The sequence below is a fragment of the Engystomops pustulosus genome, chromosome 1 (genome assembly GCF_040894005.1).
Source record: "Engystomops pustulosus chromosome 1, aEngPut4.maternal, whole genome shotgun sequence".
Lineage (NCBI taxonomy): Eukaryota > Metazoa > Chordata > Amphibia > Anura > Leptodactylidae > Engystomops > Engystomops pustulosus.
This window is the reverse complement of record NC_092411.1, coordinates 152571753-152591274: the sequence shown is the minus strand read 5'-3', so window position 1 is coordinate 152591274 and position 19522 is coordinate 152571753. Positions and strand designations below refer to the sequence as shown.

At 39.3% G+C, this 19522-nt stretch overlaps 1 protein-coding gene across 1 annotated transcript in view; it reads right to left on the bottom strand.

The window, feature by feature from the left end:
• Window positions 1–10683: 10683 nt before the first annotated feature.
• KISS1R (KISS1 receptor) overlaps window positions 10684–19522 on the bottom strand; it is a 240970-nt gene continuing 232131 nt past the window's right edge. Inside the window, exons 4-5 of the mRNA XM_072126562.1 lie at window positions 15022–15260; window positions 10684–11838 (exon numbers count right to left, since the gene is read on the bottom strand). Of these exons, the coding sequence (XP_071982663.1) occupies window positions 11482–11838; window positions 15022–15260 (596 nt within the window). The 3' untranslated portion in view covers window positions 10684–11481. The remainder of the gene's footprint in view (window positions 11839–15021; window positions 15261–19522) is intronic.

The window sequence follows — 19522 nt, the reverse complement described above, 5'->3', positions numbered from 1 at the left end:
AATCACCCCCCTTTCCCTAGAACTGATATAAATATAAATAAACAGTAAAAATCATAAACAAATTAGATAGTGTGTCCGTAAATGCCTGATCAATCAAAATATAATAACGGTTTTTCACTGTGTTTAACCTTGTAATGGAAAATGGCACCCAAAGTAAAATAATGCACTTTTATGCCATTTTGAAAAATATAAAATAAATCAATTAAAAGTGATCAAAAGGTCGTACAGTCCTAAAAATGATAGCTATGAAAACGCCATCAAAATTAGCAAACAATTAAATTACCCACAGATCGGTAAACGAAGTATGAAATAATTATTGACGCCAGAAGATGGCAAAATAAATAAAAAAATTTGTACAGAAGGTTTTAATTTTTGTAAATGTATGAAAACATCATAAAACCTATACAAATTTGGTATACCCGTAATCGCACCGACCCAAATGTGTTTTTTTACCATTTTCTGGTTGCCATGGAATATTAAATACCGTCACTATCAAGTGCAATTTGTTGCGCAGAAAACAAGCCGTCACACAGCTCTTTACATGTAAAAGTAAAAAAATTATAGATTTTTGAAGGTGGGGAGTGAAAAATAGAAATGAAAAAACAAAAAAAGGCCAGGTTGTTAAGGGGTTAAGCTTATAATTTTATACTGTCTAACTACCAATGTCCATTGCTGGTATACTACAATTTTATGATTTTCTAGATTATTATTAGAAAGGGGTAAAATATGTGAACATAAAAATTTGTAAAATAGTAGACCAGAAGTTTGTGAAGCATAGTATTGAAAATACATATTTTATTTTCTCTTTTAAAACGTTTTGACATATTAACACCAGCACTGTCACATATTACAGAATAGAAACATTCTGAACATTCTGAACATTCTGAACATTATTTAAACAATACTTTATAAAGCTTTGCTGCCTTTTAGATTACATTATCAAATAAACATGTGCTGTCAATATTATTAAACTTTTACTTTTAAAAATTAGTAAAAATATATGTACCCCCATTAGGATCTACAATATGTCAACCTAATAAGATAGTGACCTGGCAAAAATCACAGCAGAATATTTAAATTAATAGATTTAGTCAGCGCTCTTTAGTTAGATGAGCAGATCTGAGCCAGAGTGAAAATATGGTGGTAGGATGGATGGCTGGTGTATCATCTCAGGATGTTCAACCCTATTACACCCTCAACTGATAGCTCTCACCTGACAATACCAATGACTTCCTCCTCTACAAGGACAGTACCAGCACTATCCCTAATAGGAGGCTAGTCACCTTATTACAAAGACAATACTGGCACCCCAAAGCGTTGTTTGGAGTGTACTACAACCCTCCAGTACTTAGGGGAAACAATGTCATAACAAACCACAATGGCGGCAGTCACAATAGGTGGCAGTGGTCACTGGATTGGAAAAAAACATGTAGCAAATGCAGCCAAGATCCAAACTCTTGACAGTGCGCCAGATTCTACTTATGAGACTTATGAGTTAGTGATATGGATAAGTAAGAAGTGTGTCCAATGACGGTCAACAAGCTAATCCGCCCCACCATCTAGTGCCAACTCTGGAAATAGTATAACCTATGGGCAGGATGAATGTATATATTCTTTTTATTGTCACACAGCAGGTCCTTATGATCCCGTGCATCACTGATTAGTTGTGCTCCAAGTCCAAGTATGATATTCACAGGTGGATAAGCGAGTGGCAATATTTAGTTTCTCTATTTTGTAATTTGCAACAGTAGAGCATTTCTTCTACTGAAACACTGTGGGGCAAATTTACTTACCCGGTCCTGTCGTGTTTCCCGATCCAGACGGTCCGACAAAGATGAAGTCCGGCGCCATTTACATAGCTCAAGCGCCCAAGATCCTGCATGTGTCGCTTCCCCGCTGGGGCCCGCCAGAGTTCACCTTCTTCTTCCTGGTGCTTGTAAATGCTTGTCTTGCTACACAATTTGCTTTGTTAAATCCCACGCGTCGTCCGAATCCGTTGGATCGCCTGACGGCCCGCTCCACAATTTGTGTTGCGTGAAAGCCAGCGCCGATGCACCAAAATCCGATCGCGTGTGCCAAAAACCCTTTCTAAATGCGGCGCAAAACGGAAATTGTCGGGTATTCTGATAATACTGTGGACCCCGAACCCTTAGTAAATGAGCCCCTGTATGTTTAGGGTGGCAGGAAGTTCCATGAAGTATAGCATTACCTGCCGTAGACATCCAAAATGATTTTGTAGAGATTTTTTGATTATTAAAGGTCAAAGTCAAATCTAAGAAATTGACACTATCATGTTTCAATCATATGTGAAAAAAAGGCAAAGGCTTGTTATTATAACACGTTATGAGATTATCAATGAGATCACTGTCAGTAGACCATATAATGAGTATGAAGTCCATATAGTATAACCTATGGGCAGGATGAAACCCACTCCATGGTAAGCGTCATAGGTCATATACACTTACCAATAAGTCATGTGTGTATTTCTCCTTCGCCGAACCGAAAGTGACACACCGGTCATATGACCAGAAGTGGAAAACGTCACTCTGGTAGCGCTACGTCATCCAGTAGTGCACGCCTACAGGGTAGGAACCAGAGCATTGCTAGAACCCTGGAAGTAAGCTACCAGGGTAACAGTAGACGTTACTGATATATAAGAACAGCAAGTCAAGTATAATGACATTAGGTACACAATTCAAAAGAAGGGGAACCTTGTTGTAAAAATTACCAGTCACTTCCCTAAAAGGACAAAAGTACAAAAAGTCATGATTTTAACATAATGATACATCACATTGTACAGACTAAACTGATTTATGGCAGATATGTCTAAATAGACATGAGCAATTATAAGAAGTCAGCGCAGTTCGGCTTAACCACATCCGTGGCTAGGTTTCTACAAAACAATTCTAGAAGATGCTTTCATTGAGACTGAATGGGGCTGAATGTTTGCAGCTCAAAAATCCAATGGTCTCCCTTTGCAAAATAGCTTTGTCCCAATACCCTCCTCAGGCATAGGGAATGACAACATCAATACCCATAAATTCAATGGCATTTTTCCGGCCCTGATGATGGGTATTGATATGTCTTGCTACCGGAGTATCCCTGTTATGTTCTATATCGCCCAAATGTGCTCCAATATGCCAACACAATAAAAGTCTCTGGCCTGTTTCCTTTATTCACCATGGTCCAGACAGTTGCATTTTAACCGCATTTGGCCCTGTTGTATGTCCCTTTTGAGCATAAATGGGCGAGAGCTGTCCCATTGTAAAAGGGCATATGTGGCTGTAGGTTTCCTATACACATTGCTCTCGAGTACTCCATACTGGCCCCTACTTCAATACATCAATAAATGGTAGACAATCAGTATCTATTTCAAATGTGAACTTGAAACCAACAGGATTGACATTTAACTTTGTGACGAAGTCTGCAAACATCCATCTGGTGCTATAGATATTGTCTATTTACGGGGCTCACGTGACAATCCTCTCTAAGAGAACTTCCTCCAGGAGACCTGTGTCTTCTTACACCAGTCCAAGAGCAATTTGGAATACGTTGGTGCATACAGCTACCCCATGGCCGTGCCCCTGAGCTGGTAGTAAAATCTCCAATCAAACAGGAAGAAATTGTGGGTTAAGAAGAACCGGAGGAGTCTCAACAGAAAGTGACTGTGGGCCCGGTACTGGTGACCTCTAGAAGTGTGCAACAGCCTCTAATCCAGATACATGGGGGCATGGACAAACACAGGGCTTCAACATTAATGCTCCCAAGGAGCCATCCTGGTTCCAAAGTCACCCCTTCAACCCGTTTTAAAAGATCTAGAGTATCTTGTATTTTTTTGCTCTGCCTGTGCAAAAGAACGTGTGCCAGAAATCATGAATATGGCGCTAACCTGTACTAGCCCAACAGAGTTCACCAACTTTTTTGTGGTGCACCTTTAACATAGGGCATGTGACAGACTTTGAAAGTTAAATCTGGCCCATGCCCCGACTGAGCATTTTTGTTACACATTTGTGGTGCAGACAAATCTTAAATACCTGTGCAAGCGGTTTTCACTAAAATGTACTATTGTCAGATGTTTATTCAGATTTGCTTATTGGCTCAAATTTTTTAGCCTCCAGCAGCTCCTCTACTGTAGTTCACTCAGGAATCTTGTGGAAGGAATGGATTGTGAGACAGAATAAAATTCATTATTCTGATTAAGACTCTCACACATTTCTCACACTTGATAGTAATCGACGTGTCAAATTTTAAAGACTGGAGGGCCACTCTCTTATCATATGTGAGATTTTCTGTCCTGTCACACATCCAATCACCTTAGACCGTCTGTGACCAAATTCAAAAGCACATCTATAGATGAGGCATCACCTAAAGGTGGTAAATTTGTGTTCTTTAGTATAAGATTACTGAAAGGTTCAGAATTCAGAACAATCAAACCCTTCCTCAAGGCAAAAATGAAGTCGCACATCTGCCAATAGCTCCAATGGATTGCCCTGTTCTTTTCTTTTTTTTATGTTCATTCATTTATGGAACTTATGCAATTTTAGTTTGTGGGCAAAAAGGTTCACATCTTTCTCAGTTTCAAAGACATCAGCTTTCTCAACAGGCACAAAAGATCAGCCCTTTTTCAAAAGACACATCTCCACAGAAAAATAAATGAACTGTTTGGGACGTACTGGTGGGTAGGGAGGGTTGTGCTATAATTGGAGTTGCTCCGCGTTTTGACTTGATAATAATGTTCTAAAAAAATTACATACTTGCTGTTTGTGCCCTTACTCCTCTCAACGTCATCTGTTTCTTCGGAGGAACCTCAGTTTCTGCCTCCTTCCTTTGATAGATACAAATGTATTCCCTGTTTTCTTTAAATTCCTGCTTGTAATGTTGTGATACTTAAATTGGTGAATAGTTGTGCTGTTTTTATATATCAGTAGCATGTATTGTTACCCTGGTTACTTACCTCCGGGGTTCCAGTGATGCTCTGGTTCCTCCCCTGTGGGAGTGCACTACTGGATGACATAGCGCTACTAGAGTGATGTTTCATCACTTCCGGTGTACGTCACTTCCAGTTCAGCATAGGAGAATACCGGCGTGTGTGTCATGTGCGTTTCATTTGCACATGACTTGTTATTAGTAAGTGTATATGACCTATGATGCTTACCATCAAGTGGGTTTCATGCTGCCCATAGGTTAATCTATACTCTTAATAATACTGGAACTATTGAGCAGGTTCCTTTTTGCCCCCTTTTAGGTTGCAGGAGAGTCTGTTAGCAGCTGGAACATTTCAAAATTGCTGTCAGTGGTAGATACATGATATGTAAAGGAAAAAAGGCATTTTAGTCCTCCTTGATAGAAGGTCAAAAACAGTTACACATCTGACCGTGGGTAATGCATAGCATTGGAACCTAGCTCCATTAATTTCTATACAGCTGAGCTGCAGTAATTGCACAGACCATGGTCAGAAGTAGAACTGTTTTTGGAAGAAAGTCATTTTTTGAACCCGCAGACAACCACATTAACTGACCACTTACCTCCTGGTCTTAAGGGAAATCTACCATTTGGTATTGTGCCTTTTCAACACAGGAGCTCCTCATTAGCATAAAGTTATAATAGTTTTTTTTGTTGCCAAAAATGCTCTGTTCAGAGTTGTAGTGGTCTTTTTGATGGACTTGACTTACCTGGCCCCATAGGCATTTCTGCAAAGAGTCTCCCTCTAAAGAAGACCTTTGATACAAGTTTATAACTCTTTCCTTTACAAGGCACTTTTATACTAGATTCCAACATTTTTGAGCAATTTGAATTAGTTCCTGTGCCAAATATGCTAATTAGACTCACTACTGTCGGTGGGCAGTGCCAGCTGTCTGTTATTTACTGCCCATTTAATATAAGGTATTATAATTAACATATTGGAGCACATTTACTAAGGGTTTTGCGCCAGTTTTCTGACAGACTTTGTGTGCTCTTTTAGGTGTAAACTGCTTGCACAGGTAGAAGTGACCATGCCACTATTGTGTTGCATGCAACCGTTTGTGGCCCAGCTGCACTAGGCACCATGCAACACAAATTAGGGGGCGTTCCGGCGTTCATTCGGATTATGCCCCTGATTTAACATGCAAAATGTGTCACAAGCCCTATGTTAAAGGTGCACCACAAAAAAGTTGGTGAACTCTGTAGGGCCAGTGCCAGGAAGCGATAGATTCATGACTTCTGGCCCACGTTCATAATGAATCTGGCGTACCGAGCAATATACACATACAGAGCACTTTAAGTGCAGTTTCTCACATTCTTAGTAAGTGTGACCCATTGAGTGCAAAAACACTGCTACTGATTGATTATGAATGGTGAGAGTCAGAAAAAACACTCAACTGTGTTGTTATCTGTGAAGCTACATTAAATGACTCAAACAACATTGTTCCTTTATTCCTTCCAGAAACGCAAACCACCAGCCCTCCCCTCTTGTTCTAACTACTTGGTGGCTAAAATTTGCTTATTTAACAAAGATAGACTGGGTCTATATGTTCATCTGCAGAGATAGACTGCACATTGCATTAATACTGCATGTATAAGATTCTGAAGAAAAAAGTATTTGGACATTTTACTAACAATATTCACATAACAAGCCATACTGAATGACTGGAGAGAAGGTAGAAAAGGGTTCTCTGGCACTCCAGTTATAGTAAAAATATCTTGAATTTAATAACAGCATAAGTACAAAAGATTTTACAACCCATTTCGAACATATAAAATTTCTTCAGTTCTTGGTCCGATCCTGACCATTTTTAATGTGACCAATAAATTCAATATATTTTTCTATAACTGGAGTGCTGGAGAACATTTTTCTATTTTCTCTTCAATTGCTGCTATCCGTTCACTGACACGGCTTTGCAGGATCGATGATCATCTACCCCCCTCTCCTGAGCAACGGTGGCTACATGTTTGAATCATTCCTCTAGGTGAGCTGACATTGCTACTAATGTGTGATATTGGATGATACAGATTTCAGAAATTTGAGAAGTTACGATAGAAGAGGAAAAAAAAAGATCTTTTTTCATAATCCATTCAAATCATGATACAGTACAACATTACTAGGGTTGTTTTTCTTGCACATACTGCTGGTTTTTAATAAACTGTTTCACAACTGGTACACTATTTTTATATATACCAACCCATTTTTGTTCTCCTGAAACACTAAACCTAGAAATATGTCATACCAATATTATTATCCCTTTGTCAGTCCCCAGCAGTTGGTATATGATCCTGGAGCAGCAATCCTGTAGAAATCCTGCAAAGAATGTAGATGTTAATTTACTTCTGATCGGTTCCTTCTTTAGCTGGGGTGGGGTGAGCAGCTATATGGGGCATGCCATAGAAAAGACACAAAATGGCACTCTACCAGCATCGTTGAGGATTGTAAACAAAGCACACTTACACTCACCGGCCACTTTATTAGGTACACCTGTCCAACTGCTCGTTAACACTTAATTTCTAATCAGCCAATCACATGGCGGCAACTCAGTGCATTTAGGCATGTAGACATGGTCAAGACAATCTCCTGCAGTTCAAACCGAGCATCAGTATGGGGAAGAAAGGTGATTTGAGTGCCTTTGAACATGGCATGGTTGTTGGTGCCAGAAGGGCTGGTCTGAGTATTTCAGAAACTGCTGCTCTACTGGGATTTTCACGCACAACCATCTCTAGGGTTTACAGAGAATGGTCCGAAAAAGAAAAAACATCCAGTGAGCGGCAGTTCTGTAGGCGGAAATGCCTTGTTGATGCCAGAGGTCAGAGGAGAATGGGCAGACTGGTTCGAGTTGATAGGCAACAGTGACTCAAATCGCCACTCGTTACAACCAAGGTAGGCAGAAGAGCATCTCTGAACGCACAGTACGTCGAACTTTGAGGCAGATGGGCTACAGCAACAGAAGACCACACCGGGTGCCACTTCCTTCAGCTAAGAACAGGAAACTGAGTCTACAATTTGCACAAGCTCATCGAAATTGGACAGTAGAAGATTGGAAAAACGTTTTCTGGTCTGATGAGTCTCGATTTCTGCTGCGACATTCGAATGGTAGGGTCAGAATTTGGCCTCAACAACATGAAAGCATGGATCCATCCTGCCTTGTATCAACGGTTCAGGCTGGTGGTGGTGGTGTCATGGTGTGGGGAATATTTTCTTGGCACTCTTTGGGTCCCTTGGTACCAATTGAGCATCGTTGCAATGCCACAGCCTACCTGAGTATTGTTGCTGACCATGTCCATCCCTTTATGACCACAATGTACCCAACATCTGATGGCTACTTTCAGCAGGATAATGCGCCATGTCATAAAGCTGGAATCATGTCAGACTGGTTTGTTGAACATGACAATGAGTTCACTGTACTCGAATGGCCTCCACAGTCACCAGATCTCAATCCAATAGAGCATCTTTGGGATGTGGTGGAACGGGAGATTCGCATCATGGATGTGCAGCCGACAAATCTGCGGCAACTGTGTGATGCCATCATGTCAATATGGACCAACATCTCTGAGGAATGCTTCCAGCACCTGGTTGAATCTGTGCCACGAAGAATTGAGGCAGTTCTGAAGGCAAAAGGGGGTCCAACCCGTTACTAGCATGGTGTACCTAATAAAGTGGCCAGTGAGTGTATAGGTTGGTGTGTGCCCACTCTGGCAGGATCTGCTCTTCTTTAAGCTTCCTATGCCCTTGTCTTTAAGACCCACAGGCTCATTTGCATCAATATAAAAGCATTTAAAAAAAAAAAACAGGCAAAAGTAGATGAGCAGATGCTGCAAAGGGAGCATACATCAGTATGTCAGTGTGTTTTGTTTATAATCCTTGATCCTGGTGGTAGATGTCCTTTAAAGGGGCATTCTCGTCTGGGCACTCAGATTCAGTTTCATTAATCTGCCATATGTAAACATTTCTTCAATTAGATGTTATTAAAAAAAATGTTCCTGAGTGAAGATAATTTCTCATAAATGTAGCCATGTTGTCCCTTAGAAACGAGATGGATTCCTCAGATACGGCCACCTATGCTGGAGGGATTGAACAAAGAAACAAAAGGCTTTGGTATATGAAATGTCCGGGAGTTACTACATGTCACACAGCTACCCTGTGGTAATGATTGCTGAATCCTGGTGGTCCGGCAGGACAATATAGCGCATGTCTGGCCACTCCTGCCCGAGTGTGACGTTTCTAAGGGACAGAATGACTACATTTACGAGAAATTATCTTCACACAGGAACATTTTTTTTAATAACATCTAATTGAAGAAATGTTTACATATGGAAAATGAATTTAATTAAATGTAAATGCCCAGATGAGAATACCCCTTTAACCCCTTAAGGACGCAGGGTATTTTCGCTAATTTCTTGCTCTCCATCTTCAAAAATCCATAACTTTTTCATTTTTCCGTGTACAGACCTGTGTGAGGGCTTATTTTGTGCGAAACAAATTTTACTTTCCCATGATGTTATTTATTATTCCATGCCATGTAGTGGGAAGCCGCAAAAAAAATTCCAAATGTGGAAAAATTGAAAAAAACTGTGCGTCATGTTCTTGTGGGCTCAGTTTTTACGACTTTCACTCTTCATTCCAAATAACACACTCTACTTTATTCTTTGGTTCGGTACGATCGCGGTGATACCACATTTATACAGGTTTTATTGCGTTTTAATACATTTTCAAAAATTAAACCAATGTGTACAAAAAAGAAAAAATTTTTTTTGACATCTTCTGACGCGAATAACTTTTTCATACTTTGGCGCATGGAGCTGGGTGAGGTGTAATTTTTTGCAAAATGAGCCGACGTTCTCATTGCTACCATTTTGAGGACTGTGCGACATTTTGATCATTTTTTATTACGTTTTTTATGTCATCTAAAAAGGTGTAAAAGTTGCGTTTTGGACATTTGGGCGCCATTTGCCGTTCCGGAGGTCACCGCCGGCCATAACCGTTTTTATATTTTGATAGATCGGGCATTTTGGGATGCGGCCATACCTAATGTGTCTGTGATTTTTACTATTTATTATATTTTATATCAGTTCTAGGGAAAGGGGGTGATTTGAACTTTTAATATTTTATTATTTTTTTTTTCTTTTTTTTTCCCACTATTTCTTAGACCCTCTAGGGTAAATTAACCCTGGATGGTCTGATCGCTCCTGCCATATACTGCAATACTACTGTATCGCAGTATATGGCATTTCTGCTCACTATACATTACAATGAGCCACAGGCTCATTGTAATGCATGTGCAGAAGCCATGTATCCTCGGGTCAAACGAAGACCTGAGGCTACCATGGCAACCGATCGCCGCTCACGTGCCGCCAAATTTAAAGTGCCGCCGGCGACTTTGCCGGCGGCAAAGAAAAGGGTAACACCCGCGATATGCAGCAAAGCCCATCTCTGATGAAGAAGGCTCAGCCCGTGAGCCTTCTTCATACAACCTTCACAGCTCCGTGGCGGATATATCCGCCACGGAGCGTGAAGGGGTTAAGCACGTATCTGCTCCAGACACTTTTATTGTCACCTTAAAGGAAATCTACCATCAAAATGAAGCATATGATCAATTCAGCAATCCCACTAATCCCCCATACAGTAATGTTAAAGAAAATCTACCATTAAAATCAAGCATGATAAACCAGGGACACTTATAGATCCAGGCACTGTTACTGTTGTAATCTTCTTTCTATTTTTTATCCATGGCCTCCTTCCTTCTAAAATCAACTTTTATAATTACGCTTAAAAGCCTTAAACACTCTTGGGGTGTTTCCAGAGCCCCTCAGTGCTATTACAATGAGTAGAGCAGGTCTGCCCTAGATAACACAGGCAGAGGAGGGAGAGAACTGGGGGTTGGGTGAGATATGTACTGCTCATTGTAACAGGCCTGTGAATTTGAAGCACTGATGGGCTGGTGATATTTTCCGTGGTCACTGTTTCTTAAGGGCATATATATTACACAGGGATCATTACACATAATAAAATTAACAAGTTCCACTTCTACTGCAAATGGATTTTTACCTGAGATGGATTTCAAATAATTTTACATTTACACTGACCAACATAAAGTATATTAACATAAAGTATATTAACACCATAAAATCTTCAAATATCACTGAGGCATTCCTAGAAATAATCTTTTTCAAAAACATTGCTGCTATTTCTGTTTCAGAATTATTGCACCCTCACTTTCATAAGACTGATTTTAGATCATTGTTCAATAGCTGTAGAAAACAAGTTTATGAGTCCAAAAGGTTGATTCTTCACTAAGGTTTTCTGGACATTCCAGAGAGTTCCTATCTTTAATGTTAGACAGGACTGATTTAAGTGTCTTATAAACCCTTGATCTCCAGGAACAGTAATTCAGTTAATTTACAGGACTTTTTATGTCCTATCTGCTAGAAAGGTTTGTTGAGAAATCATATATGGCCAAACATTTTGGTAGAAGTATCATACTGATGTGTTTGATGTGTTCTTCAATTAGATTCCTAAGTGCCAGAGGAGACAAAATGCATCTCTGTGTTGGCATTGGCATTAGCTACCCTGGTGCTTCCTACTCGTTGCTTGGAGAGGAATGGAAACACCTTGATAAAGGCTTTGCGGAAGTTGGCACCCATAAAGGCATAGACAATAGGATTTATAGATGAATTAGTGTAGGACATACAATGGGCCCATATCTTTACTTTATATGTGTAATAGTCATGTTTGAAGGTAGAACTGAAGGCTTGAAAAAGTATGGAGAGCTGGATCGGACCCCAAAAGAAAGTGAAAAGCAACACAATAACCGCCACCATTCGTGAAATTTTAGTGCGCATAACTTCTGAGCGCTCAGCCAGAAGTTGTATCTAGAAGGAAAATAAAAACAAAGAGTGGAAAATCAAAAATATGTAATGTCAGTCATTAGAGGCACTAATATATTTCAAAAATGCACAAGGAAATGTATTATTCTCGTTTCAGTTTTTCTGGAAAAGATATTGATTTTCTTCACTAGAAATTTATGCTCAGAACCTGTAACTCTGCCCTTCATCTCTCCAAACAGGTCTATTTCATCAATCTAAGAAAAGGCTCTTTGAAACTATTACTAGTTATTATTAGTTAGTTATTACTAATTACTAGCTCCCAAAGTCCAAACACTTGTCACACGTCTTGGGACTGAAGACCTGGCCACCTATTTAAAAGACAAAATTGACTGAATCTGACTGGGCCTCATTCCCTCTTGAACCCCAATTCACAGTATTCCTTTGGGCCAGTCATGGAGGAAGAATGTCTATTACACAGCATACCCCCACATACCCTGCATATGTGACTCCATCTCTACAAATCTTGTACAGTCCCCCTGACAAGCAAACACTTCTCACCTTTCTAAGATTTTTTACCTCTTCTTCTTGTGTCTTTTCCTCCTCTTCCAAACATGTTGCAACCCCATCATTTAAAAAGACCCTCCCAGGACCCATCTAGTGCTGTTAACCAAAGGCATAACTAAGACAGGCTGGGCCCCATAGTAGATTTCGGTATGGGGCACCCCTTCTCCAAACATGTTTATACAATTATACACATTTATACATACATATAGCATATACACATACATACAGTATATAGACATCATACACACATATATACACATATACAGATTATATATACACACACATATGCAGCTCATACAGACACATACAGCATCTTCACACATACACATATACACACATATAGCAGATACAAACACACAGCATATAAATACATGCATATCCTCACAATCTTCTAATCCCAGGGGGTGTTTGAGTCCAATATATGATTTCATGCAGCCCAGTAGCTTGAGACCACATGGGGGAAGTAGATGGCAGGAAGTAGATATGAGAGATTATTAGTTTTATATTCCTGCCGTCCCCTGCCCATTTATTATGTGAGGCGCTGGCTTATCTGTCTAACAAAATTATAGCTTAACATTATACTGTACAATGAGCAGTGTAATATTCATATACCAGTGCACCTCCTCCATTCTTTAAAGTGGCAGGGCCAGTGGCCGTGATCCCTGATACTGCGGGTCCCGTAGCAGCTGCTTTGGCTGCTACCCTCTGTAGTTATGCCCCTGCTGTTAACTACTGATCATTCTCTAATCTTCTCTTGGTCTTTACTCAATTGACCCATTGGGGGTCATTTACTAAGGGCCCGATTCGCGGTTTCCCGACGTGTTACCCGAATATTTCCGATTTGCGCCGATTGTACCTGAATTGCCCCGGGACTTTGGCGCACGTGATCGGATTGTGCCGCATCGGCGCCGGCATGTGCGCGGCGCAAATCGGGGGCCGTGGCAGAACGAAAACCCGACGTATTCGTAAAAACCCCCGCATTTAAGAACGGAAAATGTGTTGCTCGGGACGCGCTTACCTTCACTCAGCCCAAGCCGGTGAACTCCAGCGCGTTCAGATGCTTTTCAGCGCTGCAGCGCCACCTGGTGGACGGCGGAGGAACTACCTTATTAAATCCCGGCCGGACCCGAATCCAGCGCAGAGAACGCGCCGCTGGATCGCGAATGGACCGGGTAAGTAAATCTGCCCCATTATCTCTCAGCTAACACCCTCTTTGACCTTTCTTTCAGGTCCTGATTTTATGGCTTTCACACTCCAAATGACACCTCCATTTTATTCTTTGGGTTGATACCATCATGGTTATAATACATTTGTAAAGGTTTTATTATGTTTAAGTAGATTTGAAAAATTTTAATCTTTTGTACAAAAAAAAATTATTCATTTTGATATATTATGAAGTCAATAACATTTTTCATCCTTCAGAGTGTCATTCTTTAGGTGTAATTTTTTTGTAGAATGAGATGATCTGTTCATTGTCAGCATTTTGTGTGTTGGTTGCAAAATGGCAAAAAGTGTTGTTTTGGAAATTTGGCCACTATTTTCCACTACGGAGAGCAACCAGGAATAACCAGTATTATGTTGTGATATATTGGGCATTTTAGGAGGCAACAATACCTAACATGTTTATAATTTCATTTGTTTATTTTTATACCAGTTCTAACAGAAGGGAGGCAATTTCAGCTTTTAGGTTTTTATTAAAAATTTTTTTTTTTTTACTGTAATTTTACACCCCCTAAGGTACTTGAACCCTACGGTACCTGATCTAATAGTACTGTACTGGAGTATATGGTGATTTTCTGTTGACATATAATAGTGTGCTACTGGCAAACCATTATAGATCACGCAGAATGACATGCCTGTGAGTCTCACTTAGAATCCTTGCTGTCACAGCAGTGGATTGTCGACGATCCAGCCCAAGATGCTAGACCATTGTACAAGCATTGTAAACCTTCTATGTCACCACTTCATCCTCAAAGACTGTAAGCTCTTCAGAGGGAGGCCCTCATTCCTATTCTTTCATCTTCCAATGTTATTGTTCTGTTATGTCTTATTTTATTTGTATATACCCCATGATTGTAAAGCACTGCAGAATATGTTCATGCTTTAGAAAGAAAAAAGATTTATTATTATTATTTAAAGGTGTGTCAAAGTTGGGATCTGTTTGATAAATCTGGAGCAGTTTAAATTAGTCCTGAGATATGAATACACTTCCTATGCTTCCATTTTACTAAAGTAAAATTGCACTAATTTTTGATTCTTTTGAAATGTCAAAATATGGGGTCCTAATTCTGCAAAAAGGTAGAATACTGAGCCTAATATGTTACATATGCCCTACATTGCACATTTTGCATCAATAATATGAAACTACAGGCTTGATAAAAGTCTCCAGTGGCTAACTGTGCAACTGTTAAGATCCAACAATCAATGAAAATGCAAACTATTACATTGAGCATTAAAACAATCAATCAACAAGGATATCATAGTCAATCCATTTCCCATCCTAACTGGCTGCCTAGTAATATAAAGTGTTATTCAACAAAAGGGAAAACAAAAAACAATCTCCCCTCTTCTACCTACCACCCATTGAACTGGATGCCACAATGAACTGTGTTACCAAGCTGCCTAATAGTTGAGTAACATTTTACAATGTTTAAACTGGTTTACCTGGTAGCTGTTATCAGCTGGCTCCACAGAAGGTCGTCCCATTTGGTAGACCATGGCAGAGTAGCAGATACAAATAGTAAGCAGAGGAAGCAGGTATACCACAAGAAAGTTGTACAGAATGAAAGCTTTTTTATATGCATTAGATGGAAAAGATTCAGTGCAGTATATCTGTGGCCCAAACCAATAGCCTTCTGTAAGCTTGTTGTAAATAGGGACTGGAATAGACACAATAAAGGAACCTGTAAATGGAAACAAATGTACAATATCAGATAAGACACAACATAATGAACTTAGCTATTTAAATCATAACTAAACATTTAAAGTACACAAACATCACATAAAGGAATAGGGCAGGTAATAATAGTAAATCTTGTAATATACTTTATTACAGAAAAATGTTTCTTTGCCCTGTATTTCCCTCCCATTCTTTTCTTGCATTTGGCATTGTGTATAAAGAGCTTTCCTCCCCATACTCAATCTGACAATTGAAAGAAACTAAAGGGGTTTTCGCACCAAACAAGGTAGGCCCTATCCAAAGGATGTGACCCCCAAAGATCGCAAGAACGGGGGCTCCGATGGGGTCAGAGGGACCTCTGTTGGACCCCTAATCGCTCCCTAAAATGAATGGAGCAAACAGCCTCCCATGTCCATTCTGCTCCATTCATCTCTATGGAGTTGACGGAGATTGTCGAGTGCAACGATTATTAGTTCCTTTTTGTCCATGAGAAGAGAAGGAGGATACGCATGATAGACACTCTGTAATAAGTGTCTGGGCTAGAAATATAGATCTATGTGTCATCTGCATAGGAGTGGTATTGAAATATGTCAATGAGCTCCTAAGTCAAAGGTGTAGATGGAGTAGAGAAGGGGGCCCAGGACAGAGCCTTGTGGGATACCCTCAGAGAGAGAATGGGGTGAAGAGGCGGTGTGACAGTGATAGACACTACAAATCTGGTTGGAGAAGTATTAGGATACCAAGGGAACAAACCATCTGCAGCAGGAGAGAATGGGCAGGGATATGTACAGTGCTGAGGTTGGGGATGAAATGCAATGGGATTGGATCAAGCGCAGAAGTAGTGAGGTGTGAGCTTGCAACTAAACAGTTACTGTATCTCTACTGTAAAGATGCATGCCACACTGATTTTATAGAAAATATATCATCAGAACCCATCCTGATAAACCAGAGATCATAGATCCAGGCATCATGACTGTATATTTTTTATACATGGATTGTTTCCTTCTAAAATAAACATTTACAATTATGCTAATAAGCCTGAAGGGCTCTGGTGGGTCTTTCCAGAGCCCCTTAGTGATGTCTTTTCACTCGCTGTTACAATAAGCAGAGCAAATCTCAGCTTCCCCTGCACTTCCTGCTGCTGCTAGATTATACAGGTAGAGAGAGGAGGGAGAGAGCAAGGGGAGGGCTAGACATGTTCTGCTCATTGTAAAAACCAGTCAAAAGACAGTACTGATGGGCTCTTTTAACACCCTCCCCCTCTTTGCCCTTCAGGCACATTACCATCATTTTAAAAGTTTTTTTTTAGAAGGAAGGAGGCCATGGATAACAAATATAAGAAGATTACAACAGTCACAGTGTCTGGATCTATGATTAAGTGTCCCTGGCTTATCACGCTTGATTTTGATAGGTTAGATTAATGGAAATCTACTATCATCTGGTCACACTGACCTGTAGTCCAGTTCCCCTGGAATATAAAGAACAGAGAGCAAAACCCTCTCTCTATACCGGAATTACTATTCTTAATATATTAGAAAAACATCTGCAGATAGTAATCACCTTCACATTTACTGAAGATGATTTCATTTGCAATGACTTGTTTTTCCTTTATTTTTGCATATTGAAGTGGACAATGACAGCTTCATGCTCCTGATTGGAGATTGTTGACGCTCATTAGCAGTTTATTCATATCCATTGCCTGGGCAATGATCCCACACATCCCTCTTCCATGCCTCATCATTTGGGTTAAAGAGCTCTTGAAATCTATTTAACTCCTTTAAAAGAAGGACCATTTAGGGTTAGAGAAGCCATTATTAAGGGAAACAAAACACAATGATTAGTGTCTGGGTCATTTTTTACTTTCCTTGCATTCAACCCTTTGTTTATGTCTTTCACGCAGCATATTCCTCCTGCTTATTCCTAGATAGATTATGATATTTCATATGCTGATAGTGTAAAGCAAGTGCTAATATGCAAATGTACATATCTGTTTTTTTTTATTTTTTTTTATAACTTTCTTTTTATTGATTTTGTTCTTAATAAACATAAAAAGGGATGTACATGAAGCATATTACATGTATATGGATAATTTGTATACATTGTTTGATGATTAAAACATTAGAGTACATGTCACATTTATATGCTACATTCATATTAAGTAGTTGAGTTATTTGAAAATAATGTAAGAGAACATATAAAAAAAGAAGAACTAAAAACGTGTATTAACAAAACAAAAACCTGCTTATTGATTTACAAAAGGTGTGGTACTTGACTCAATGAAGATATTGCATATATAGTTTATCAAAGCACGTAAGTTTACATATTATGCGTGGAGGCATATCTCGACCAGTTGTCCCAATTCTTTGAAGAATTTTTTCTAGTTTCTTTATGATTTGCTAGTAAGGATTCCATACGGTAATTGTTATGTACAATAGCTAGGATTTGATGAATAGAAGGAAGCGTTGTGGAGTTCCAATTTTTGGCTATTGAGTTTCTTGTAGCATTAAGTATGTGTGATAATGTAGTTAAGTAATTAGTAGGTATATTTTCTAGTCCTAAAGATAATAGAGCTACTTCTGGTCCCCATGGGATATAGTATGGTATAATTTCTTTAATTTTTGTTTGAATTTGTTCCCAGAGGGGTTGTATTTCTTTGCAATTCCACCATATATGTAGTAACGAGCCTATTTCTGTGTTGCATCTCCAGCAAATGTTTGATCTTGATGGGTACATTAGAGCTAGTCTATATGGTGTAAAATACCATCTGTATATCAGTTTTCTTGAAGTTTCTTGATGGTTTGTGCAACTAGAAGTTTGGGGTGTAACGTTTAAGGCATGCCTCCACGCATTTTCATCATAAATTACTCCCAGTTCCTTTTCCCACTTTATCTGGAATGGAAGTTTTGAATTATGAGAGAGTGTTAAAATTTCTCTATACCCTCTACTAATACCTTTGGTACGTGTGTTTCTGTTAGAGAAGAAGGAACCATATAGGGTGTTTGTCTTACTCATGTTTAAATTTAATTTTTGTAAGATTTCTCTGAGGTATTTAAAAAAATCATGTTTAGGGATTTTGTAAGTATTCATTATATCTCTGAAAGTGTTTAAGGTGTTGTTTGTGCTGAGTTGGCCCAAAGTTAGTATACCTGCTGTTATCCATTCTGAAAAGTCTATTTTGGGTAATAGTTTTTGTATGGTTGCCATGGGATTGTAAAGGAATTAGTTTTCTCGTGGGGTACGGTCTGATCCATATTTGTAGTCCTGTTTTTATTGTAGGTGATGGACATTTAGGAATTTTGTTTGTAATAGCGACTTGCCACATTAGATGTGTTATATTTGTTTGTTTTAGCATACTCGTTTCCATGGATACCCAATGTTTTGTTGAGTCTTCTATCCACCAAGATTTGAGTTGATCTAAAAGAGTCGCTTGGAAATAAGTGTGTAAGCATGGACTATTAATACCCCCTAGATGACTAGGTAGAGATAGGGTATTGAGTGCAATTCTAGGTTTTTGTTTTTTCCAAATGAATTTTTGTAGTAGTTGTTGTAGGCGTTTTATTGTGGAGGGTGGAGTATAGATGGGTAAATTACGGAAAAAGTATAGAATTTTTGGTAATATTAGCATTTTTGTAGCTGATATTCTTCCCAGCCAGGATATTGGGTAGGAAGAGAACGTTTCTATGTCTTTTTGAAGTTGGGTTATTAAGTGGTTGTAATTGGTAGAGATTAGTTTATTTATGGGGTATGTTAAGGTGATTCCTAAATATGGGATTTCTCCTTTAGACCAGACATAGGGAAATTGGCTTGATAATTTAATGCGTGTGGTATCTGGTATACCCATGTTCAGTATTAGTGATTTGGTCTCATTCACTTTATAATAACTAACTGTTCCAAATCTTTCGATTATCTTGGTTAGGTGTGGTAGTGAATCTTCTGGCGACGAAAGGCATATGATAACGTCATCGGCGAAAAGGCCTATTCTATGATCTGTTGAGCCGATTCGTAGACCTTTTAAGTGTGGTGAGAGTCTAATGTGTTGAGCAAAGGGTTCCATAATAAGGGTAAAAATTAAAGGGGAGAGGGGGCAACCCTGGCGTGTACCATTAGATATTTTAAATGGGTTTGAGAGTGTTCCAGAGGTATAAGTTCTAGCAGTGGGGTTATTGTATAATGCTAGTATAAGTGTTCGGAATTGGGATGGGATGCCAAATTCTTTGAGTGTTTCTTCCATAAACTTCCACTGAACTCTGTCAAACGCCTTCTCTG